At 32.4% G+C, this 26,144-nt stretch overlaps 1 protein-coding gene across 3 annotated transcripts in view; it reads right to left on the reverse strand.

Moving 5' to 3' along the window:
• Window positions 1-26,144, reverse strand: part of Gprk1 (G protein-coupled receptor kinase 1) — a 270,383-nt gene that overhangs the window by 8,301 nt on the left and 235,938 nt on the right. For all 3 annotated transcript variants that reach the window (XM_076402702.1, XM_076402691.1, XM_076402710.1), the window contains 4 exons: window positions 21,684-21,745; window positions 19,493-19,544; window positions 12,794-13,141; window positions 3,159-3,350 (listed from right to left, as the gene is read on the reverse strand). In XM_076402702.1, the coding sequence (XP_076258817.1) occupies window positions 3,159-3,350; window positions 12,794-13,141; window positions 19,493-19,544; window positions 21,684-21,745 (654 nt within the window). The remainder of the gene's footprint in view (window positions 1-3,158; window positions 3,351-12,793; window positions 13,142-19,492; window positions 19,545-21,683; window positions 21,746-26,144) is intronic.

Consider the following 26,144-nt stretch of genomic DNA (forward strand, 5'->3'; position numbering starts at 1 on the left):
ACTTGATGAATCAAATGTTTTCAACAGCTACCACACGAACTGATTCAAAATACAATATCGCATAATGGCGTTTTTTAGACTTATTAAAAAAAGCCTCAAGAAGCCGCAGTTCTGCTTCACAACAGTGATTTTTATGTTCTCGTACACATAAAAGAAACCTGCAAAACTTGGTATTGGTTCTTCGCAAATTAAAATATGAAGACCATACTGACATATGTGTGTGGCCATTTTAAAATTTTTTACATGTTGCTTAGACAATAAGCTGGGTTTATCAAATTCCCTTGAATTGCTTTTATCCCTAAAAGTTCCGGTCATATAAAATTATTAGCCAATCATAAAGGCTCTAACTAAAAACAAATATTCAAAAAAAGGCATTAAGTATTAAGTAAAAAAGTATTTCCAGCTTTAGGCTGCCTAATGAGTCTAAAAGTACATTTTCTTCATTTCCACGACTACTACTTTCTGGAAAATTTGGGAGATACGAGTGAAGGGCAAAGTGAACAATTTAAAAGGAAAAAGAGTATCTCAATGATAATAGGCTATTATTGGACGTTTCAGTGACCAGATTTTTTTCACAAGCGAAAATGTACAAACTGAAGCTCTATTGGGAAAAAGAAAATGTTTTAGTGCGTGCTAATGAATGTATATTAGATTTTTAAAAAAATATCGTTAAAGGTTAATGTAAATAAAGTAATATATTTCAAGCGAAGGATACGAACATAGAAAAAAAATACTGGACCCAAAGGAGTTAGCCACCAAGAGAGTTTAAAGTTGATGAAAAGAATGTCCTCCAAAAAAATTGGTACCTCCACATAAAGTTCTATTACCACCGCTGCACATAAAGTTGGGATTGATGAAGCAATTTGTAAATACACTTCCTAAAAATGGAGACTGCTCCAATTACATAGTTTCAAAGTTTCTAGGCCTCTAAGAAATAAAGGTGAATGAAAGTATTTTCAACGAACCAGGCTTGTGACTAACCCACAATTCACCACGACTATGACGAATCATAAAAAAAGGGTAAATTGCTTTTAGGGAGGTTATAGAACATTCTTAGCAATTATAAAGACCCAAACTAAAATCAAATAGCCAAAAAAGGCTATTAAGTATTTCAGTATATTAAGTATTCTTCTATTAAGTAGTAAGTAAAAAAAGTATTTCCAGCTGCCTACCTAATGAGCCTAAAAGTACATTTTCTTCATTAAAACCTCGATTTTTGGAGAATTTGGGAGATATACGTGAAGAGCAAGGTAAACGATTTTACCAGGATACTAAAGATATGGAGATGAAGAAAATATACCAAGAAAAAAGAGCATCTCAATGATAAAAGGCTGGACGTTTCAATGACCAGATTTTTTTCACAAGCGAAAATGTACAAAGAGGATCCCTATTGGGTAAAAGAAAATGTTTTAGTGTGTGCGAATGAAGGTGTTTTCATCGAACCAGGCTTATGACTAACCCACAATTCATCACGACTATGACGAATCATAAAAAAGGGTATATAGATTTTAGGGAGGTCATAGAACATTTTTAACAATTATAAAGACTGTAACTAAAATCAAATAGCCATAAAAGCATCTATTTATTTCAGTATATTAAGTATTCTTCTTCTAAATGTAAGTGAAGAGCAAGGTAAACGATTTTACTAGGACATTAAAGAGATGGGGATGAAGAAAATATACTAAGAAAAAAGAGCATCTCAATGATAACAGACTACTATTGGACCAGATTTTTTCCACAAGCGAAAATGTACAAGGATGAGGCTCATTGGGAAAAAGAAAATGTTTTAGTGTGTACTAGTGAATGTATATTAGATTTTTTTTTAAATATCGTTAAAGGTTAATGTAAATAAAGTAATATTTTTCTAGCGAAGGATAAGAACATGGAGAAAAATACTGGACCAAAAGTAGTTACCTACCAAGGGAGTTTAAAGTTGATAAAAAGAACGCCATCCAAGAAACACTGGTACCTCCACATAAAGTTCTATCACCACCGCTGCGCATAAAGTTAGGATCGATGAAGCAATTTGTAAACTTTCTTCCCAAAGATGGAGACTGCTCCAACTACATGGTTTCAAAGTTTCTAGGCCTCTCAGAAGCAAAGGTGAATCAAGGTATTTTCAACGAACCAGGCTTGTCACTAACCCACAATTCATCACGACTATGACGAATCATAAAAAAGGGTATTTAGCTTTTAGCATAAAACAAATAGCCAAAAAAGCTATTAAGTACTTCAGTATATTAAGTTTTCATATATTAAGTATTCTTCTATTAAGTACTAAGTAAAAAAGTATTTCTAGCTTTAGGCTGCCTAATGAGTCTAAAAGTATATTTTCTTCATTCCCATCTCGATTTTTGGAGAATTTGGGAGATATACGTGAAGAGCAAGCTAAACGATTTTACCAGGATACTAACGATATGGAAATGAAGAAAATATACCAAGAAAACAGAGTATTTCAATGATAACAGACTACTATTGGACCAGATTTTTTCCACAAGCGAAAATGTACAAAGGTGAGCCTCATTGGGAAAAAGAAAATGTTTTAGTGTGTGCTAGTGAATGTATAATAGATTTTTAAAATGTACCGTAATATTTTAATGTAAATAAAGTAAAATTTTTCAAGTGAATTGTCCTTTATTTTAATATCTGTATATAAAGAGTTCTCAATGTAGTTGACAGTCAGTTAGATTCTACCATCTAATCTGATGAGATTAGACCAAGCTATAGATATCGAACCTAGCATATGATTTAAGTTATGATTTATATTAAGCATATAATTTACATAATAAAATTATTGCCTATTGTCGGTATCACTTTAATATTTAAAAAAATCAATATTTCCTAACTTTCTTTAAGATTAACTATAATTCATAAAGCAAAGGGACCATATCATATTTTTTAATATTAAGTTTTAATATTATGTTTGAGCAAATTTTGAAACATGTATTACAAAGCAAAATAATAAACAGATTGCTTATCCTATACTTTAAACACAACATTTTAATAGGACGAGTTTTACTATGGAACTTAAATATATCTATAAGAAAATGTTTATGATCTGACAATTTTCACAGTTTAATTATTACTCAAAAGGAAATCAATATGTTGCGTCAAATAAAATTTCACTAAGTTAATTTAGGACGTAACAATGATCTTACTTTGGATAATACTTCTGGTGCCATGTAGCCATGAGTGCCTACGCTGGCGTGGGGCTTCTTCTTGCTAAAATCACAGGCCAAACCCAGGTCGGAGATTCGAACATGTCCATGCTCGTCCAGTAGTATGTTAGCCGGTTTAAGGTCTCTGTAGACTATATATCTTCGGTGCATATGTTCTAGGCCTAAAATTACCTACAAACACATACAAATGATCAAATTGAAGTGACTATTTCATTCACAATATGATCCCATATTATACGATTGAAGAACTTTCGATATTACTGAAAGATACATAAAATAAAAATAAACATTTAATCTTAAATGGAATCCATGTAGAACATGTTTACACTGAAGAAAAGAAATAACGTTTAATATATATATAATCAAAAAACAATTAAAATTCTGGCGAATATAATAGTGGAATTATAAAGATTAAAATATCTAAAAACTAAAAAGAAAAACAAAATTAGATATTTAAGTAAATGTCTCGGATGTCTCATTACATTTTTGGATTAATTTCAAGCTTATGGACGATTAGTACGCCATAGGAAACTCTTCTTTTTTTTTAATGGAACGCTTAAATGAAAGTAGAAAGTACCAAATGGCATTTTCAGTTAATCCGCGTAGTAGTTATTTGCTCTCCTTTTGGATATTTCCCAGTAAATGTTTGAAAACCGTTGATTCAACAACCGGTAAGCTGTATGAAAGTACGTGAAATTTTGAGTTGGATTTTAGTCCAAGTCCTGCAACTAATTGTGTTCGAACTTCCTTGGTTTTTTAGATCGCCCTTTGTCACTGATATCACAATCAACACTGTCATATGACTGACCAGATCGTCAGTATAAGTTTCTGAAAGTGTTTGATGGGCTTTGGGAGGAATTTCGAACTCGTAATATGGTAATAAGTAATTTCGACTGAACGAAGGGCCAATTTCACCACCACCAGTAGTATCCAAAGTATTCGAAAAACTTCTGTTAAAAAAATTAAAACCAATCATACATAGAAACAATCTAATACCTGCAAATTAGTTTGGTCTTATAAGCAAAGATTCAACAATTGATCAGGTATATAAAATCACAGACATAATTGAAAGATCTTTGATAAAGCATTCGAACATAAAATCGATAAAATGTTATCCAAGTAACACGTTTAATTTTTAAAATCCTATATCTGTTTAGAGTTAAATAAGACCAAGCTTGCTCAACAATGGAAGAAACTATTCCTGGTGTATGTTGGTGAATAGTTACTTATGCCGAGACCTTCGGATTCCAACTATTATAGAGACAATTAAGAGATTTACCACAAGACATGCGGAAACACTCCATTCCCATGTAAACACCAAAGTGCTGCAACTTTTGGATAACAGTGAATTAGTACGCAGACTCAAGAAAATTAAATCGTCTGATCTTTTGTAGTTGTGTAATGAAGTGTACTAAATGGTAAAAACACTGTGTTAAAACAGAGTGTTACTAATCTTTTATCTTATTAGAGACTAAGGATCAATAGGTTTTCTAGATAAGTACTTAATTTTAAGTTACCGTAAAGAAAAACTGTAAGTTACTGGACAACGACTAGTAATAACATATTAATAAATTTAAAAAATCTCAGAGGATTATTTTCACCGTAAATTAATTCAACAGAATATCGATTAATTTCATTAGATTTTTAACGATAAAAGAAATTTAACTGAAATTGACGATAAGAGAAAATTGAGCGATCGAAATATCTCTACGCTCAGCGTAGAGTTGTACGGCTAGCGGCTGGCCTGGCTATAGCAGTATAACATTTTTTATGAAGGTCGTTCAAAATCGGTTATTGTCCCTGTAAATATTGACGTACGTAAGCTGATACCGCAAAATATGTATGTGACTTATTATCAGATTGAATCATCCTTGGACGCTAGTGGACCTTGGACCAACATATGTTAGCCCGAACACTTGACTGTACAAATCAGATCACAAACCGCCGCAAAGAGCTGATGTTATAGCACTAATTTTGTTGTGACCTCCAGGGCTTTTTTATTTTGTGGAAATGGGAAGAAACTGGGAAAATGGGAAAAATGGATGGAATGGGAGAAGCGGAAATTAAAATATTTTGAAATATATTATGTATTGTTCTTTGATAAAAAAAATAGTATTAGCGATCGAATATCCATAAGTATAGTAGGCAATGTTTTCTTTTGGACGATTATTAATATGAATTTAGAAACTTATTTCACTAACTCACTATCACTAATTTCGCCAGCTCTACACAATCATTGTTTTATGTACCTCGGGATTGTGAATTCAATACTAGTTGAATTTAATAAATTGAAAGCTTGTATTTTTTTTCAATTTATTCGACTGATCTTGTTCTGATAAAATTTCACAGTTCAAACAGTATACAGTACATCTATTAAGAACAAGAGCTGTTTGGAGGACTAAAACTCTTGGAAGACAATGAATTGATAGACTTATTAGATAGAAATTCAGCCCAAATTCTCAAAGAACTGCAGTCTGAAGCTTAGCTGTTGATGAATACACTGTTTCCAGACATTCCAGACGTTCACATCCCTAACTGCTATCCAAAACTGTAAACGTATTGAACTCGGATCGATAAATTTTCTCCAAACACCACGCAACTTATCTATCTATCCTTGTAAGTTAAACTATTCATTATTATATTCTTCAACATTTTTCTGACAATGATTAATGAGTTGTTAAGGAAAGAAAACAATTTCGTAAATAATTACTAATATTTAATTTATTTTCTCTCTTCTTTGCATAAATTAATGCACAAAGACGAATTTGTTTATTTAATCGAATAATATAAAAACATATACATTTAATCGATACGTGAAAGAATCATGAATTGGATGGAAATTACTTACTAAATCGTCTGTCTAGTTTAGCTAATATTGATCTCGTTATCGGACCCATGATTATAACATGTCAATTGAAAAGTCCCCAGCCTGACACATAGATGGCGCTACTAGAATTAAATCTATATGCTTTTTAGTTAGCCCCAAGCTTCATAGCATATAGTGTGATTTATAGGATTTTGTGTGACGCAATTTTTGTTGTTCTGAAAAAAATTTATAAAAAGGAATTTCCCGTGTAGATAAAATATTGCTTTTTGAAGGGAAAAAATACAGTTGAAGCAAAAACTTGGCTTGATGCCGAGTTTCCGGACACTGCCCCAGGAAAATCAACCATCAAGGATTGGTATGTTATGTTTAGATGTGGTGAAATGAACATCCAAGACGGTGAACGCAGTGGACGAGGCTGTTACCCACAAAAACATTACAAAAATCTACAAAATGATTTTGAATGACCGTATATTGAAATTGAATGAAATAGCAGATACTCTAAAGATATCAACTGAACGTGTACAACATATCATTCATGAATATTTGGGTATGAGAAAGCTCTGTGCAAAGTGGGTGCCGCGCGAGCTCACTTTTGACCAAAAACGACGACGAGCTGATGATTCGGAACAGTGTTTGAAGATGATCAAACGTAATAAACCCGAGTTTTTGCGTCGATGTGGAACAATGGATGAAATATGGCTCCATCATTTCACCCATCCAAGTCCAATCGACAGTCATCCGAGTGGACTGCATACGATGAACCCCCTCCAAAGCGTGGGAAAATGCAACATGGAATAATTGCGCATGGAATAATTTTGATTGATTACCTCGAAAACGGAAGGACGATCTATAGCGATTATTAAATAGCGTTATTGGACGAAATCGCTGAAAACGGCCGCATTTGAAGAAAAAGAAAGTGCTGCTTCACCAAGACTGCATCGTGTCAAAAATCCATGAATTAGGTCCCCAGAGACTACTTCCTGTTATCAGATCTTGCTGCGAAGAAATTTTCGTCGAATGAAGAGGTGATCGACGAAACTGAGGCCTATTTTGAAGCAAAGGACAAATCGTACTACAAAAATGGTATCGAAAAGTTGGAGGGTCGCTATAATCAGTGTATCATCCTTGAAGGGAATTATGTTGAACAAAAAAAAGTAATTTTGCCAAAAAAATGGTAGGCCGGGGACTTTTTAATTGTCCTGTTACACACGACATATAATTTTACTGTTCCTGATATTCTTTCTTCTCAACTCTCTTGACTTTTTCCCTTGTTCTTAATTCTGTTATTATTCAATGTTTTAGTAAATTCTGTTATTCTCGCTAATTATGTTGTTCTTCAATTCTGTCTAATTTTGCTGAAAATTCTGATTCTCGATTTTTTTGTTTTTTTTGGGACTGATTTACCAACTGAAAAGGTTTCCTTGCTGATGTTATTTGGGGTATGAGAAGCTTAGACGGTTTTTGGGGGGATAGTCTTCGGGGTTATTAGTTGGGAACGTCTCCAACAGGGATCTGAGGTTGGCATTTTTGGAGAGAGCTAAGGTTACATGGAATTTATTGTATAACGAGAAAACGAACCGTCTTATTTCTGGCGTGTCAGTTTCCCGATGATATTAGGTATTTCTGACAAACGATGGCGTGTTCAGAGTTTGCCTGAGAAGTAACTTTATTTGCTTTATTTGTGTGCTTTATTGATCTGTATCCATCATAAGAATTTAAGGTCAAAGATGAGGCCGAGATATGTGGCATTTCGTCGCCACAGGATTGAGACGTTTTCCACTCTCAGCTGGTAGGAGCAAATGTCTCTCTGACTATGAGAGATTATGGCCAGAGATTATGGCCTGGGTTTTTTGGGGGTGAATTTGCAACCTCCAGAAATATAACCATTGGACCATTTTCAACGTCTTTCTTCATTGGAATGTATGACATAAAGAGGTTGAATAATGCTGGGGCTAATGGGGAACCTTGGGGGACTCCTGCTTTGACAGATTTAGGACTGGATAGTGTTTACCGATATTTACTGCAAAAGACCTCTCCGATAAAAAGGAACGCAGTAAAGCTATCAGGTCTATCAAATAGAAGGTTTTGGAGATAGTTTGGAAGCGTTATTTTCGCTAGATTGTTGTCCTCTCTGATGACATTTTTGTTTCGAATGGCGCCACTTCCTTTGTTAAAAGGTAGACACTCCATTTGTTTTTCGAACGATTCGGCCAGTAGCTCGGTGATTCTCGTTGTCGACGCATTGTGTTTACCTCTAGAGCTTCTCCCTCGAGTTCTTGGTGAGTGTTGGGAAGGCTGGTTCAAAAAACCCTTTTCTGTATCCGGATTCATTCAGAAATTCGTGTAGTGAAAGTCTCTTCCTGCTTCTTACGCCGATAGCACACGTGCGTTACGGACTATTAAGGAATGCTAGAAAATTCCACGATCTCGGGTCTTTAGTTTGCTTTAGTTGCTTGAAGTTTATGGTTATAGTTCCCATATGCCTCGTCTAGCCTCGGTACCTGAACCCCATTATCCGGAACACTCGACAACAAGTCGATGAGGCATACCTTTTGCTAGACACGGGTTTTCTGTTTGCTCTTTAGCCAGATATTCGATACAATGTAATATCTAACATTGTTTCAAGTCATAATTTTTTCCCATGTCACAAATATTATAAAAACAGTTAAAGAAACAAAACTAAACAAAAGAAAAAACATTATATTTTCGTAAACTCAAAATTAAACAATTTTCTTAAATATAAATAAGCGTAATTAGGTCGCAACAGGACTATTTATATCTATTTACGGATGTACGGATAAGTCTCTACGGTTTATTTTGTGTGAGGAGGAGAGAAAATATTTAGATAAATACAGTTTTTAATGCAACGTGTATATCTCAATTTATTTAATAATTAATTAAAGTGTGTTAATAAATGTGTCATAACCATTTAAGAATTCATTTATTTAAATTTAAGAAAATATGATACAAAACCGTAATTGTTTTCTTATCGATCTAATATTTATAATGAAAGAACAGTACATAGAAAATTAAATGTTACTTGATGATGAGTTTAAAATCAACGCAATTTTATAGATGAACCACAGAACAGTTCCATTTTGGGATATGATTCGAATCTGTTCGGTTCAAAAGTAATTACGTTTATCCGAATTCTCGGAAATCGACACACTTCCGCTTAATAATTATGTTTTAATCACTCACGTGTAATATTCTCGGTTCTAAAACGTGTATAATATAAAATATCGTTGCCGATTACGAGAATGGCTCGGCAAGTAACTATATCAAAAGATTATATAGTACAACCACGTACTGAAATAACACGACAAATAATTTCGACCACAATTTATTGCGATGTTTTGTGATATTTTTTGTCTTTTCTTTAGGAAAAAAACAAATAGCCGCAAGCCTGCTTGGTTGGCGGAGTGGTAAAGGTGACAGAACAGTCCACTTTCTGTTCTGTTCTGTTTAAAATTTGTGATTGTCTTCGAAAACAGTGTAAAATCCGAAAAGGAAAATGACCCCAGTCACGCCAGTAACCAGGCTGGGTGAGGCCGGATGTCTTCCGGGATGATTTCTAAGCTGATCACTAGCCAGTGGTTAAGCTTAAGGGCGAGGACCGTGATTCGGAGCCCACGTTAAACAGTAGTTCCAGTCCATATAAACCCTCGTTTGTAAAAAGGAGACCTTGAAATATAAAAAAGTTCCAATTTAACCCAAAAACACGCCATTTCAAGATTTATTCTGCACATTTCCAATGATTAACCTTGTGATGGTGAACGTAAAGCGCACAGGAATACTGTGTGAGTCACAATAAAGGAAAGTCAGTTGAAATAATCATTTTGTCAGTTGAAATTATTATTATCAACATTTTCAAGATCTTCATTTTGTCTTGAGTCTAATTCATTCTCTTTTATTACGGAGTTTTTTAACACAAATATTTAACTTTTCAGCATAATTATTCAAACTCTTTTTTTCATACAAATCTTACCATAATATGTTCGAATTGGAGTTTATATAACAATAATACAAGTTTAGAAATTCGGGTCAACTTTCGGACCTCTGCAGATGAGAACGATTCATAACGTTAATTGATGTCCTGAAGTCAAATCTTTTTTTTATAACATCTTTATTAGATACGCTTAGTACAATCTTAATTTACAATTAATTTATTACTACTTTTCATTTGTACTTGGATTAATTCGCAAGCAAGACGAGTCCGAGAAAATACATCAATATGTATTCTTCAACTGTAAAATTATAATAACTTACAGCTATTGTATACACTAAACGTATACAACTTTATATAAGTTCGTATGGTTTTGTACGCTTCAAACTCCTGACATCCTGCGCGCTGTCCACGTTTCAAGGCGAAATCTTGGATAACTTCGCAAATCGATTTGATTTCCAGGTCATCATGCAGTTCTTCGTTGGCTACGTAGCGATAGGCATTGGTAATCAATTGAAGAACCTTCGATGACAGCGTTGTATGACTAGTTGATTTGAATTTTTAGTGCAACCCCATATTTGCACCCCATAGATCCAAATTGGTTTTATAATTGTATTATAGATCAACCTCTTTGATTTTTGATCAAGTTGAGAGGATCTTCCGACTAACCAGTATAGTTGTTTTATTTTGGTTCTAATGTGTTTTGCTTTTTGTCTAACGTGATGTTTCCAATTTAATCTGCTGTCTAGATGGATTCCAAGGTATTTAGCTGATTCTTCTTGATCTATTAAGTGATATAATTAAGTTTTTATTATTTCGCTGCAATGCAAAATTAACGTGGACAGATTTGGAGCTATTAAGTTAAATTTTCAAATCTTTCGTCCATTTGTAGATTTTCTTCACTGCCACTTGTACTTTTTCTATTGCCTTAGGCAAAGATATATCTTTTGCCATAATAATTGTGTCGTTAGCAAAGATTCCAAGTAGTATTCCTTTTGTTGTTGGAATGTCAGCAGTGTAGAGCAGATATAGGAGAGGTCCTAAGATGCTACCTTGTGGAACTCAAGCCGAAATAGTTTTAAATGTCGAGAACGTCATTTCGTGTGATACTCCAAATTTTCTTTTGGAAAGATATGACTCCAGCAATTGACAATAGTTACGCGGCAACGATAATCAGTTCAGTAGTTGATTCATTACTAGGATTTGTTCATAAAAAATAATAGTAAAAGTTGCGGTAACTGATTTAAACATTTACTTCATTCATGATATATTTTAGTAACGATTTAATTTTCCTTTTATAGGTGAAATTGCTAGTAGTTGTTTCGGCAATGCTGATGAAAGTTAAATTAGAATAATAAAAAAAATTAGTTAGGATTTTGCAGATTGCAAGAATAGTGGAGAAGGATATTTTGAAAAGATCAAATTTACCAATAATTACCAGTTGATCTGAATCGAATAAACAAATCATATAATATTCAGAATCAATGACATCCTAACGATCTAATGACTACTACTCTGAAGGTGGAGGAGTGAAACAAACAAGGAAAGAAAGAATTTATTTTTATAAAAGAGCATAGGTAAATAAATTACTGTTTTGCAAAAATAGCGGTGTATTGACTGGTGACTTCTTTCAAGCCAAACGTATGATCATCCATTTGTTTTAGACTAGTAAATGTACAATATGTTAATCGAAAGCTCGAGGTAGTTAATTCATTAATAGGGTTTGTGGATCAAGACTAGTAGAGAACATAGTTGATGATATTTGGAGATTTTCAGAAGAATTTCACTGCGTTCATGTATCGTTTGGCTTTAACTATATTGGCTGGGTTTGATCTAAACGATTTTGTTCTTTTTTATGATAATGTTTATTCATATGGTTCTTGGAGTTCTTGTTAATTGTTCAAATATGCAAATTAATTTAAATATGGTGTTTTTATAACAATAAAAAAGTATATAGAAATTATTTTTATTATTTCATTTTATCCAATAATTTTTTAAATAAAATGTGTTATTTCCAAAATTTTACCATTTTTATTTACCTCCTGAACCTATTTACTCGTTTATGTATATTATCGATGTTAAATCTAATAATCACCATAAAAAATGTAAGTAAATAAAGCTGTATGTACGCATTCGTCAAACTCGGATTATTTTTTATTTAAAATTAAATGGAGCTCAATATGCGCATGCGCCAAACCCGGAGATATTTGTGGAGTAATGTATAATCTAGGGAATTTGTTAATTTGGCTTAATTTGTAGCTGTAGAGCTTTTGGTGGATTTATCTTGGACGTAAAAGAAAATAAAGGATCTCTGAAATCAAATCACATGGTAATGCCTGACAATAGGAGCAGCATGAGGTACCTTTATTTACCTGTTTTTTTTTTAATTTTCCATACTTTCTCCAGCTCTTAATGCATATATATTTCGTATAACCCAAGACAACATGTTGAGTTGCTAAAGTCACCGATTAAAATATTAGCACAGGACTTGACGTAGTTAATTTGGCAAACAATAAAATTGCTTTGAAATAATTATGTAGGTATGTGCTCCGATCCGGACTATCGATGTTATAGTGTCAATAAGATCTCAAATCTCCGCATTTTATGCGCATAGTGCCAATCCCCAATCAACATGAGATTCCCCGCAGATTAGGGAATTTTCAACAAGTTGGCAACGAATCTGGTCTGTACTAAATATACTTAACTAACTTAAACCAAATATTAGTCTAAGGTTTGATAAGGAGTTGAGCATGATAAAGCATAACTTATCTATTTTATAGTTGCTTCTATAAATAATACTATACTATTGTTTCTAAACTTACTCATATAGAAGATTCTTACCTCTGCGGCGTAAAATCGCATCTCTTGTTCGGTGAAGACGCCGTGCTGGCTTAAATGGTAGTGTAAATCGCCTCCGTTCATTAGGTCTAGTATAAAACAAAGCTTGTCGGCCGTGTGGAAAGCGTAGGTCATGCACACGATGAAGGGACAGTCCTGGCCCGTCGATACAAGGCTCAACATGATCCTCTCGTTCAAGGCCAGTGTCTCACCCTGTTTCATTTTGATCCGCTTCTTGTCCAAACACTTCATCGCGTACATCTTGCCGGTGTCCGCCTTTCGGCAGCCGTACACCTCGCCGAAACCGCCACGTCCGATGATTCTGTGAACGCTGAAGTCGTTCATTGTTAACTGAAACAGAAAATTAAGTTAATTCACAATTCATAAAGAAATATTAGGCCTTCGACGTTTTCAATGTTCTTTCAAAATAGTTGCCATTCAACAAGTGGTAATTATTACAAAAAACATTAGTAAATTTAATTCGATTTATTCTAATATTTCAATTATAATTGTATTATAAATCTAATATTTGAATTATAATTGTATTGTAAATTTCGAAAGAGTGAAATATTTCACTCTTTCTAAAACTGAACCGAATATTCTTCAAAAAGCTAGTCAAAGACAAAAATAAATAATAAGTGTAGCGACATTAAGGCATGTCGAAATTTACATCTTTCATCTCCCACAAAATACTATTCCGGATGCTGAACACGTGCAGGGTGCCAGCAGCGCCGACTAGTAAACGATAACGAAGATCTGGCAACCTCTAAACCCGCCTTTATTTATTTACTTGGTCTTACCTCCGTTAACGAGCCACTATCATAGTTTTATGCCAGTCTACACTATGTACTAACTATAGTTATCCAATAAAACAGCCAATACAAGTGTAAATTTGTGACTTCAGCACGTGGAAATACTAATTATTGTCGCATTAACATAGAATTTCTGTTTACAACGTTTACCGATTTGTAACCTCTAATTATTAGCACTAATACTTTTAAGCACTTTGTAAACAATTGACAACACTGTGATTCGGTGTAAGTGATTTCAGTGACTGATTCGGTTACCTGTTCCGACGCATAAGATAATACTTTGTCTCTTTTTAACTAGGGTAAAATGAGAAGGAAATCCGCTCTTAGTTTAAAACGAATTTTACGTTTTTACAAACTGAATCTGGCAGTATATTTGACGTCATTTATGACGTACATTTTTCTGTTTTATTGCAAGTTATATATGGTGGGTTATTTTGGTATAGTAAAGTTATAGATCAACGTCCACAGATTACAGGTCTATAATTCAAAAAATTTAATAATATATGTATGAAAAAAAACGCGTTATCACTCTATCTATCATATTACGTCTACCCAAAGTAGTTTTGTACATTCGTCATCAAGATGTTTAATCTGTTGCCTGCCGCAATTTGTAAATTCATTTTAGAATCAGACAATAATTTCTTTCTCCTTTTATTCTAGTTGAAAAGAGATACAATGCTGTCTGATAAGTTCGGACGTGTAACCGAAACTAGCCTGCCAAAGTCGTCGAGTTGTCAAACGTATGCAAAAATCTTCAAACCATTAATGATAAGAGGTTATAAACTGGTAAACGTTATTTTAAAGCTTTGCCTGTTTTGATACATTTCGAATAGCTACTTGTTATTACTCTGATTGAAATTTCTGAAGCCAGACAGAACAAACTATCTCTCTAATTAGTAACTTTGAATAGCAACGAGATAATGGAGGTCCCCTTTTGGCAGTAAGATTGGTTAGAAAGGCGACTTTTATTGCAAATATTTTTAGTATGTTGCGGCTGCACTGGATATTAGTATGGACATGGCCACTAAAATATCTCAAAAAATGAAAAATATAATGTTAATATAATTCCCCGAAAAAAAAAACCGTTCTCATAGGAAGCAGGTGACGAATCATATAATCAAATGAAGGAAGACTTTTAGAATTTATGTATTTAGATGGGACATGGATATTTTAGAATGGGTTCAGTATACCCAATAGTCATTCATGGCAAGATGATAATAAAAATAGTGTTATGACAGCAAGAGTTGATGGAAAAAGGTAAACTTTGGAACAACAATTCACTAAGTATTATTAGTCATAACATTTACTCATAATGCATTGCAGATATATTGTACTTCGTGCTGGAAACATGAATGGTTAATAACACCTTCGGTTTGGATGGACAGCATCAGACACATTGGGGAAGAAATTGACAAATAATGGAACCGTGAACCAATATTAGATAGAATGGAAAGTAACAGCTTACTTATTTACTTGAATGAAACTTTGTGAACAAACAGGAACAAACAAACAAAAAACAGGGCGATGAGAATTTAAACAAGTAAAGGTGAGTATATAATTAATATATGATAACTGTAGGAAATGTAATTGTAAAGTGTAAAAGATTTATGTGCACAGATAGGTGTGTAATTGTTCTGAATATACATGAACATTTGGTTAAAATGTGTCAGAAAAGATAAGAAATAATTGTAACTGTTTTGCAGATATGGCAGATGCGTTAAGGAGAATGCAGTGATTAAATGTAGTTTTATTTATTTTTACAGAACAAACTAAAGAGAAATACAGTGATATCAAAATGTCTTCACAAGGAAACACTGTACCGAAGGACAGAAGAACTATGCGTAAAAGGTAAATATGCTCTTTAATGTAAGTAAAATATATTACTTGGATATACAATTGTTAATTAGGTGGATTAGACCTCCAGGGAATACAAATACAAACGCGCCTAGAACTGTAACTCATAGGTGGTATGGAAAAGAGTTCAATGTAAATACAATCAAACACAAATTTAACCTACAAATTATTATAACTCTGAACTTAATTGTAGCTTTAAGGCCTTTGATAATATATCAATTAGATTTACTATAATGTTAAAATACATTATATCTGATAACAGTATTTTTGTTTAATTATTTTATTTAGATTAGAAATTTGTTTCGGATTTGTTTTGTCAAAGCCAAACTGAACTAACACTCAGAGTTGATGCGGCAACATTGCGACGATTTTTTTAGATAGACTGTATGTATTTTGGAATACTGAAAACAAAAATAAAGTGGCAACAACTCTAGGATGTTAGGAATTAGTGTGGCACTGCCCAATGCACCTGCGACGTTGATCGGGATTCCAAGTTCTGATGAAGGTGCTGCCGTACCGACGACGTGTTATGCTCTAAATTAACAGAAGTTCGAAATTGTTCTCTCAGTACAAGCTAGATGATTTCCTAGGTGATTTGAATCTTCTCAAAGATGCTGAGCTGCTTGACCCAAGTCTTAAAAGCCGGAACTTACTTGAGACAGGAGGACACTTTCTACTAGTTTAGATACCGTGGGAAAGAGTTATATCATTACTTTGCACAGGAGGGCGATTTGGTTTATTGTACGAATATTGAAGGTTCGATAGACGTATTTAAAATAGAATAGAAAACGGCACAATGGCAGTTTTTTATAATTCCGTACAGCCCAAAGAAACCTACAAGAATTTGAAATTGGACCTTCGCAAGTTAAAATATGAAGAGCATGGTTGGCAGGTATGCGCCGATTCTAAAACTTTGTGAATGTTGCTCGGATAAAAAGCTGGCTTTATCAAATTCCTTTGCTTTTAACTGTCTGTAAAACTGATAATGGAAGTCATTGACTGCAACATTCGTTTGACTAGCAAATATAAAACATTACAAAATCTATTCTGCACGACATATGATTGAAATAATTCATTTATTGATTGAAAAAATATTCTCGTTGAGTTCCACATACTTACTGAAAACTTACAAATAAACTACATAACAAATAACGACGAAAGTAATTAATGGGTCCGTTTCAAAAGGTACAGTTTATGTAATAATGTAACATTTATTGGCAGAAAAATTCCTTCCTGGGGTGAAAATCACAGAACGACATGTCCTCTAGTCTTTGCTCTTCCATTTCAGGCACAAAATTTCCAATAATGTCTTGATACTGTTCAGCAGTAACAGTAACCGCAACACCTTGGTCATTTTCAAAAAAATAGGGACCAATGATGTTTCCAGCATGAATACCACACCATACAGTTGTTTTAAATGGATGAAATGATGTTTCATGAATTACGAGACGTCCGTTGACTCCCAGAACGAGGCCTGTCTGCTGTCGTACCGTACTGTCGAAAATTCGCATGTAAACAATAAATTGTGGTTTTGTGAGGCACTGAACGATTAGGATACTTTTGACGCAATTTCCGCCGAGTGGCAATAATGGAACGATTATTTTGAATAAATATTGCACTATTTCTGCTCGTTCTTGTAGCGTATATTTATTCATAATAAATGTTGGTCTACACAACACAACTGTTAAAGCGAAACTGAGCTAAATGTCACATAATCAAAATGGCTAGCAATCAAAATTGTTTTTGCCCCACCTGTTCTTAGTAGTTGATTGGAATAGTGCAGCATATATAAAAACGACGAAAAATATTATGTGTTAACTGATAATACAATTTTATATTATTTGAAAGTTGGTCCATTTGTGACCAATCAAAATTGGAGCGGGACTTTTGCCTCACATGTTATATAGACATATATATACCATAAATGAACATATTGTAAAAAAAAACAAAGTAATTTGCAATAAATTAAAGCATTTTTTTTACACAAAAGCACACAAAACAAAATAGTAGTTGAGTAATACCCTAAGATTGGATACCTGCAAACATTATTTAGGGGAACGTTTTAATTTAAAGACGAAGAACTATGGCTTGAGAGTTAATGAAGCAAAAACCAAAGTATTAAATCAACGGAATCCAGTTCAGGAAAAGGAAATGACATCTATATTTCAATTAATAAGCGGAATTCGTCAAGCTGCAGGAACTTATGCTTCTCTAAGATGGTGCGTATGGAAGAGTTACAATCAAGACTAAAATCCGACTCTTTTGAAAGCTTATGCTGTCAATTTTGTATGGCTCCGAGACTTGAACACTGTTATAATCTAACAACTGTAAGCTTGAGGTCATTTATAATTTATACTTACATCGATTGCATCTAGAAACATCTAGTAATGATGACTTAAGTGAAAAATTAATGGGAGTGCTTTGATTTTTAAGCTGAAGGCGGGAGAATTTGACGTAGAAGAGAAAAAGACGCAGTAGAAAGTCGAAAATGTACGTGTCTATTATGGGTGGAAGAAAAAAAGGAACGAAAGAAAACTCTTAGACATATTCTAAACTTAATTCTTAATTATACTAAACCACGTTTATGGCCAGACGCTCCAAAATATCGAGAGATTCGTATATGTTCTCGATTATTTCTCTTTTTTCTCGAACATGTTAAAATTTGGAATCTTAAATAGTGAATAAATATTTACTAAGATAATGGTGTAATTTGTTAAGTATAGACGTTTCAAAAACGTTAAATGGTACATGCATTGTAAACAGTAATAAATGTAAATATTTAACTTACAATTCAAGAAGATGAATGTGCACCAAACAATAACCATGACTATTCTTTATTTTCTGTAACCTAACTGCGTACGACCCACTCAAAATAATAGATATATGAAGGCACTCTATTGACAAATGGAAGAAGATGAATATGCATCAAACAATAACCATGATTATTCTTGGTTTTCTGTACCATACTATAACTATATAGGACTTACTCAAGAATATTATATATACGACGGTACAATACTGACAAATGGATTTGTCGAGAGATAAAAAATAGATAATTAACCAGATCGGTAAAATACTGTCAAATTTGTTGTGATTATATACAATTTACCCATCTCTCAAGATATTTCTGTGTGCCATTCCAGTATCTCTTTTGAGTTAAACCACTTATCGAGCCATATTTCAACTTCTTCAGTGAATGCAAAGATCCCGGTGCGTTGTCATACTGTAAAATCGCCTTATCATGTCTTTGAGCGTATTGCAGACGTTTTTTGATCAATGCAGAGTTCAAGTTGATTATTTGTTGTTGGTTGCGATCGGTATTATCTGTTTCTCCAGATTTCAACAATTCATAATAAATAATTCAAAATAAATCTAGTTTTCGTCATCCATTACTATTCGATACAGAAATGACTCCTTCTTGAAGAAGAATACTTTTGATATGACATTTTACTGATGATTTTCTGTCTGAATTGTCTGTCATTCAATTCATGTGGCACCCATTTTCCCATATTTTGAATATATCCCATAGGTTGTTGCGTCACTACTTCACAAATTGCTACTAGACTACATTATGCCTTCGTCTAATAACTGCCGCAATTACGCATCAAACCTTTTCGGTCTAACAGGATATTCTTTCTTTTGAACGTTGAAATCACCACCTTTGAATTGTCGAAACCACGTTTCACATGTTTCTATAGTTGATCTAATCTCTACCAACAAACGATGACTTATGGCGGCTTTTTATTTTGATGAACTATAAAGGTAATGCGTGCAAAGTTTTCAAGCTCTCTCTTTATTAGGATGGTATTTGAAAATATTGCTATAAACTGCTAAAATGAATAATAAAAATGAAGCGAAATTTGGAAAAATATCTTATAATTTGTAAATAACTTAACATCCAATATTTATTTAGGCTTATCGGTTTGTTATTCGCGATATCTAATGTATGTTAATCCAGTTTGGCGAAATTGCGAACAATATCAGATAAAATCAGTTCAAAATATTGATAATAAGATATATATATACACACACTTACCTTGATATTTAGTTCTAAGCTTTTCCATTGTAAAAACCTAATGTATTTATCACTGAAACAAAAAAACACATCATTAATATATGTCGTACGTCGTTCATAAAAATATTTTAAAAAATTTGTATGGATGAATGAAAAGCTTTTTTTGAATATACGAGGGTTGATATTTATATTTTTAACCTTGGCAACACTATGTGTTGTTAGACTTTATCTGATATTTCCAAATGGTTCCAAAGTTTGGTTCTTATAACCATAACCCTCTTTAGAAAAGTTTGTCATTTTGTCGAGTACAACTCGTGTGTACAGTATTGATCAACTTACTTCGACTTTTGGCGATGAAGATCCATGCTTCATCATTGTGAAGCGTCGGTATAATAAATTTAATCGTGACTACAGGTCGCTCAGGGACAAAAATAGTAGAGGTCGTCCTAAGTCATTTGTTGTAGCAGAAAAAACGCTCAAAGAGATTTTCGTGTCAATCAACCATGGAGAATACATACATACATACATAAAGAAAGTCATTTTCGCTAATCGATCACTGTCTTTTCATTATTAGGCTCCAAATATAAGTAGCTCTCTTATCGATATAGTGATGTTAAAAAATATATAGAAATAGTGAAATGAAATGTGTTATACATTAAACAAAGTTCGTCCTGAAGTTCGATTATTAAAATACCTGAGGAAAATTATTTCAAAAGCCCATCATATTAGTTTTTCCATGTATTCAAAAGCCCATCATATTCCACAGATATTTAGATTGGTAATGTATATTGGAAATATTAGTTTTTCCACGTATTCAAAAGCCCATCATATTCCACAGATATTTATATTGGTAATGTATATTGGAAATATTAGTTTTTCCACGTATTCAAAAGCCCATCATATTCCACAGATATTTAGATTGGTAATGTATATTGGAAATATTAGTTTTTCCACGTATTCAAAAGCCCATCATATTCCACAGATATTTAGATTGGTAATGTATATTGGAAATATTAGTTTTTCCACGTATTCAAAAGCCCATCATATTCCACAGATATTTAGATTGGTAATGTATATTGGAAATATTAGTTTTTCCACGTATTCAAAAGCCCATCATATTCCACAGATATTTAGATTGGTAATGTATATTGGAAATATTAGTTTTTCCACGTAATCCTTTCGGAAGAAAATAAATTCAATGTTAATGGTCCCGATGATTTGAAATATTATTGAAAAGAATTAATACTTGATTCAGAAATAACGAAAACTTGAACTAACAAGTATACAATTGGAACGGTGGACACCTAGGGACATAAACGACAATTTATATTGGTTAAAAGATTGCTATTAATTGTCAGGTGTCATAACACGGTATCTCTTATGGTTAATTATCTTGTCTGAGGACATAGCAGCAACTAAAAGAAATAACTTCACCAAAATAGTTGTCAATACGTCGTCGATAGAGAATCTTACTTGGAAAAGTTTACAATAAAAACACACGAAATAACGAGTTAAAAACAGTTATTGCAGTTTTGTTCAAAAACTTCACACCACTGCGCTAAAGAAGAAAATTGATAGTCTGTCTGATAACTTCACGGAGGTAATTAAAAGCAAAAACAAATATTAACCAATAATGTACTTTATATTAATAACTCTGCAGGACAGCATAAAATTTAAAAAAATGCCCGAAAATCTGTTTTACCTTGTGATATTTATTTAATATTATAAAATTAAAATGATGGAAGTGACAATCAACAAAATATAGTTTTCATTTAGTGATATCGGATTACTGGATATGCAAAAATGCTTTTGTTTTCATATATAGGTCGAGGCTGATAATATATTTGATAAAATACAACAGTCTGATGTTCAAAAGGTTCTTGATTTGTAAAATATATCGGTTTGTTGAAAATATATAAAATTGTTTTAAGTAAGTAAGAATAGGATGCAAACATTATTTTGTTTTGTGAGAACTTATATAACTATACAGTTTAGAATTCATAATTAATATGCAAACTAAATTATTTTTGGACTAACGTTATATGATACTGATAAACCAAGAAAAGGGATTTAATTCCTGCAAAAATATTATATAAGATAGCATTAGAATTTGGAATGATGTTTCAATATTAGTTGTCATTCCAATTTATTAATAATTTTATAGAATTTTAGTAGACTAAATGCTATGTTAAAGAGAGCTAAAGTAACTTACCTTTCTAAAAATTGCTTGAATGGCTCTTCTCTAAGGTGGTTGTAGATTTCTTCTATATATGGCTGAAAAGAAGAAAAATACATATTATTTTATAAATATTCATTAAACGCTTAGCACATAATAAATGTATAACAAAATAAATATATTTATTGTTACATGCTTTGGTAAAGCTTTTTTTATATATTACATAAACATACTTTAATATAATATTCAATATAAATGCCCTGCAAATATGGAGTGGCAACAACATCATACTTTGACTTGAGACGATCTGCAATGATTTTTATCTACCGATCATTGAAATATATGACTCATGATCAGGTAGATGCATCACGTTAGACAAAAAGCAAAACAAATTAGAACCAAAATAAAACAACTATACTGGTTAGTCGGAAGATACTCTCAACTCTAAAATCAAAGAGGTTGATCTGTAATACAATTATAAAGCCAATTTGGACCTATGGGGTGCAAATATGGGGTTGTACTAAAAATTCAAATCAACTAGTCATACAACACTGTCAAAACAAGGTTCTTCGATTGATTACCAATGCCTATCGCTATGTAACTAATGAAGAACTGCACTATGACCTGGAAATCAAATGGATTTGTGAAGTTGTCCAAAATTTCGCCTTGAAATACCAAAGAAGATTACTAAATCATACTAACGTGGAAGCAGTACAACTGCTGGACAGCGCGCAGGATGTCAGGAGAAACGTACAAGACCGTACGAACTTATATAAAGTGTATACATTTAGTGTAAACTATAGCTATAAGTTAATAATTAATAAATAATTATAATTTTATAATTGAGGAATACATACTGATGTATTTTCTAGCACTCGTCTTGCTTGTTAATTAATCCAAGTACATAGGAAAAGTAGTAATAAATTAATTGTAAATTAAGATTGTACTAAGCGTACCTAATAAAGATGTTAGAACATTTTTTTAAAATTAACCATTTTGTTTTACACATGTGAATGTCAGATACACGCCAGTTGTGAATATAGCGACTATTTGGTCATGACACTAGAGGTCAAACTCAAGTGAAAAAAGAATGTTTAAAAAAAATGAGCAGAGCTTAATATAAAGCCCACAAAATGTGGTAGTTACTGGGACGATTATTCAAATTAACACCCCACAATAAACTTTTATTATACGAAAAATTCTAAAAATAATCTTATATGATAAGTATGAAAAAAAATTGACAAAAAGCACTCGCAATATTTGCACCGACTTCAAACTGATCTGTTGGTGGTGGTTAAAAATATATATATAGTATATATATTTTATATTTTAAATAGATAAATAGGTTTAGACAGGTATTAAGCTAAATTGTGTGTATATAGTAGAATATAAAATACTTGTAGTGGATATGTTAAATCAGGTTTATTTTTATTTAGTTAATACAACGATTATTATTTACATATTTTATTTAAAACGTTTTTTTTGTGTTAAAAATCCAAGTTTGATTATTTTTTACTTTTTAGTCAGTTCCTTATTTAGTTTTAGAAGTCGGTTCAATTTTTTTTTTACTCAATAAAGTATGCAGTTATTTTATTAAGTATTACAATGGGTAGGCCAAGTAAAGGTGCACCCCGTATGAGGAAAAAATAGGAATAATGAAACAATTGTTGAAAAGATGGAACGTTTCAGACCCCGGGGTCCGCTACCTAGTCTACCTAGGTGATTTAACAAATGTTTTAACCAAACTAGAATAATAAAAATTAGTTGGCTCCATCGGGAATCGAACCGTGACCCCCACGTATGAGCTTAACGCTCTAACCATTACACCACAGAAGCAGTTGCGACGTTTTTACGACTTCTCATATGATATGGTTGGTGCTTAAAAAGCAAACTAAATGGTTTTTACACTGAACTGCTTACGATTTTCCGTTACATCAGTTCAGTAGTAACATTATACACAAATATCTGATTATTTTAGATAACAAAATATATGAAAACTTTGTACATGCCATGGAAATTTGAGGGTTTTCTTCAATTTTCCCTCTTCCCCTATCTGATCCTCACATGGTTCCAATGAGACCACCTCGGTAGTGCACATTTTTGAATAAAAAAATAATTTTGAATCCGGTCCATAATTGACCGCGAAATCGGCGAACATACATTAACAATTACAAAATATACAGCCGGACGTAGAAAGTCGGTTAAAAATACAAGGATTGAACTATAGCAAACTCTGTACATAAAGCATCTCAGTAGTAAAGCTACTTGCTCAATTCTCAAACTCTAATGACCCATAAAAAAGTTTTGTCATATATGTACATCAAGTTCCATCAGTTTATTGTATTGCACAGAAAACTTGAATAGTATTTTGTTGCCCTCACTATAGCAGCATATGAAGTGGATATGCAATAAATGAAACTATTAAATATTTGCATGTATTTCGAAATGCGAAATATTAATGTTACTGTCGGTTGTAAACAACTGTTATATAGCTTAACGTAATTATTAAAGTCGATAGTTTTAATATTTATCTACATAAAATAATAATATTATTGAGTTATTTAGCGTATACGGAAGCTAATCATGAAGCTTCATGGGAATTATTTTCCATGAAAAGTTCCTAAATATAAGTTTACAAACATGACCAACAAGAGCTGTTAGCCCATTATTCCGCCCGTTATTCTACGGTGTAAAATTCGGCACGCCTGAAGGTCGCTACAGTACTATCCAACAGCTGCTAAGATCTATCAAACACTTTTAGACAATTATGGTGATGCTACTCTTTTATATCCCAATTGTTGGTTTCAATTATTTAAAAGATGTCATTTTCATGTAAAGGATAAAGGAAGGTTTGGAGTAAGTATCGATATTTTAATATATCACCAAACATTTAAAATTAAGTACCAATTTAAAAGGTTTATTAAAAATTTTATTTAATATATTTTGAAAAAATATCGATATATCGGCCAAAAATATCGATATTATTTTCATAACATCTCGATATAACGATATATCGATGTGTATTCTGCATTCCTAACCTGGAGTATAAGAAGTTCAAAGTATTGCAAAACTAATTGCACGAAAACTCAGCTCAAACTCTCAAATACCTTTTAAATAGCTTAAAAATCAACTGTTTCCAGAATTCTACATGCGATAGGAAAGGCTCTAAAGGAGTGAAAATGACTAGCACACGAATTGACTGGAAATGTAATTTCGAACTGTTTCAACATCGTAGTTTCATGAATTTGCAGGCAAAAAAGAAGAGCTTTTTACATTTGAAGCTCAAAAGGTCACAGAAGAACCATTCATATCGATACTATATTCGTGGCCATAAAGTTTTGGCGTATATATGGTGAGTTCGGCAAGGTGTAGTATAGTATGAGCTATCGAATGAAACTGTTACTGAAGAGGATACGCTACTTCACATTCTCAGGATTTGGCGCATGCGCATCTACTATTACATGTTATGTTACATTAATAATTCTATAGTAATAATAATTAAATTGTTGTGCTATTCTTGGTGGTTTAACACACATTGGTTTTAAAATATCGAAGAACTTGGGTAAGTGCAGAATGTAAGGTTATATTTATAAAAGTTATAAAATCCGAACAGCATCAATTTTACTTATAGTGAGAATGTTAGCTGCCAAATTTATAACACATCATTTTTAACGACATCGAATAGGTATCAACATATGCCAAAATTTAATGATAACAAGAACAGAGGAGAAAATGAATCTTATTGTGTTGGAAGTAGTCAAGTCATTAATAAGGTTGCCCATCAAGAATAGTAGCGAAAATTGTAGTAACTGGTAATAGTTAGACATCTATTTTAAACATAATATATTTTCGTAATGATTTAAATTATTTTATAGGTAAGATGTAGAAGAAGAAATTAGACAGCATTTTGCTAAGATGTAATAATAGTGTATAGTGATGCTATGGGAAAATTACATTTGCTAACAAAAGTAGACCTGAATCAAGTAAACAAAATATAAAACTATCAACGGCACCGTAATGATCTATTGACAACGAAAATACAATGCATTATTATATAAGAGTATAAGTAAATAAATTATTGTTTTGTAAAATGTAATGATGTATTGACTGAGATTTTTTTCAGCTTAAGTACGATAATCCATACATTTTAGACAAGTAAATGTACAATATGTTAATTGAAAGCTTTAGGTAGTCAATTTATTAATGGGGTTTGTGGATCAAGAATAGTAACGATCATAGTTTCACTGCTTTCATATATAGTGGTGGCTTTTTCATTTGGTTTTAACTATATTAGCTGGGTTTTGGTCTAAACGATTTTGGTCTTTTTTATGGTAATGTTTTTTTATATGGTTTTTGACGATCTTGTTAATTGTTCAAATATGTAAATTAATTTAAATATAATGTTTTTATAAAAATAGAAAGGCATATAGAAATTATTTTTATTATTTCATCAATAATTTTTTAAATAAAATGTGTTATTTCAAAACATTTTCAATA

This window comes from Rhynchophorus ferrugineus, unplaced genomic scaffold, assembly GCF_030347505.1.
Source record: "Rhynchophorus ferrugineus isolate W39M unplaced genomic scaffold, kcgeb_rfMv2 rfM1, whole genome shotgun sequence".
NCBI lineage: Eukaryota > Metazoa > Arthropoda > Insecta > Coleoptera > Curculionidae > Rhynchophorus > Rhynchophorus ferrugineus.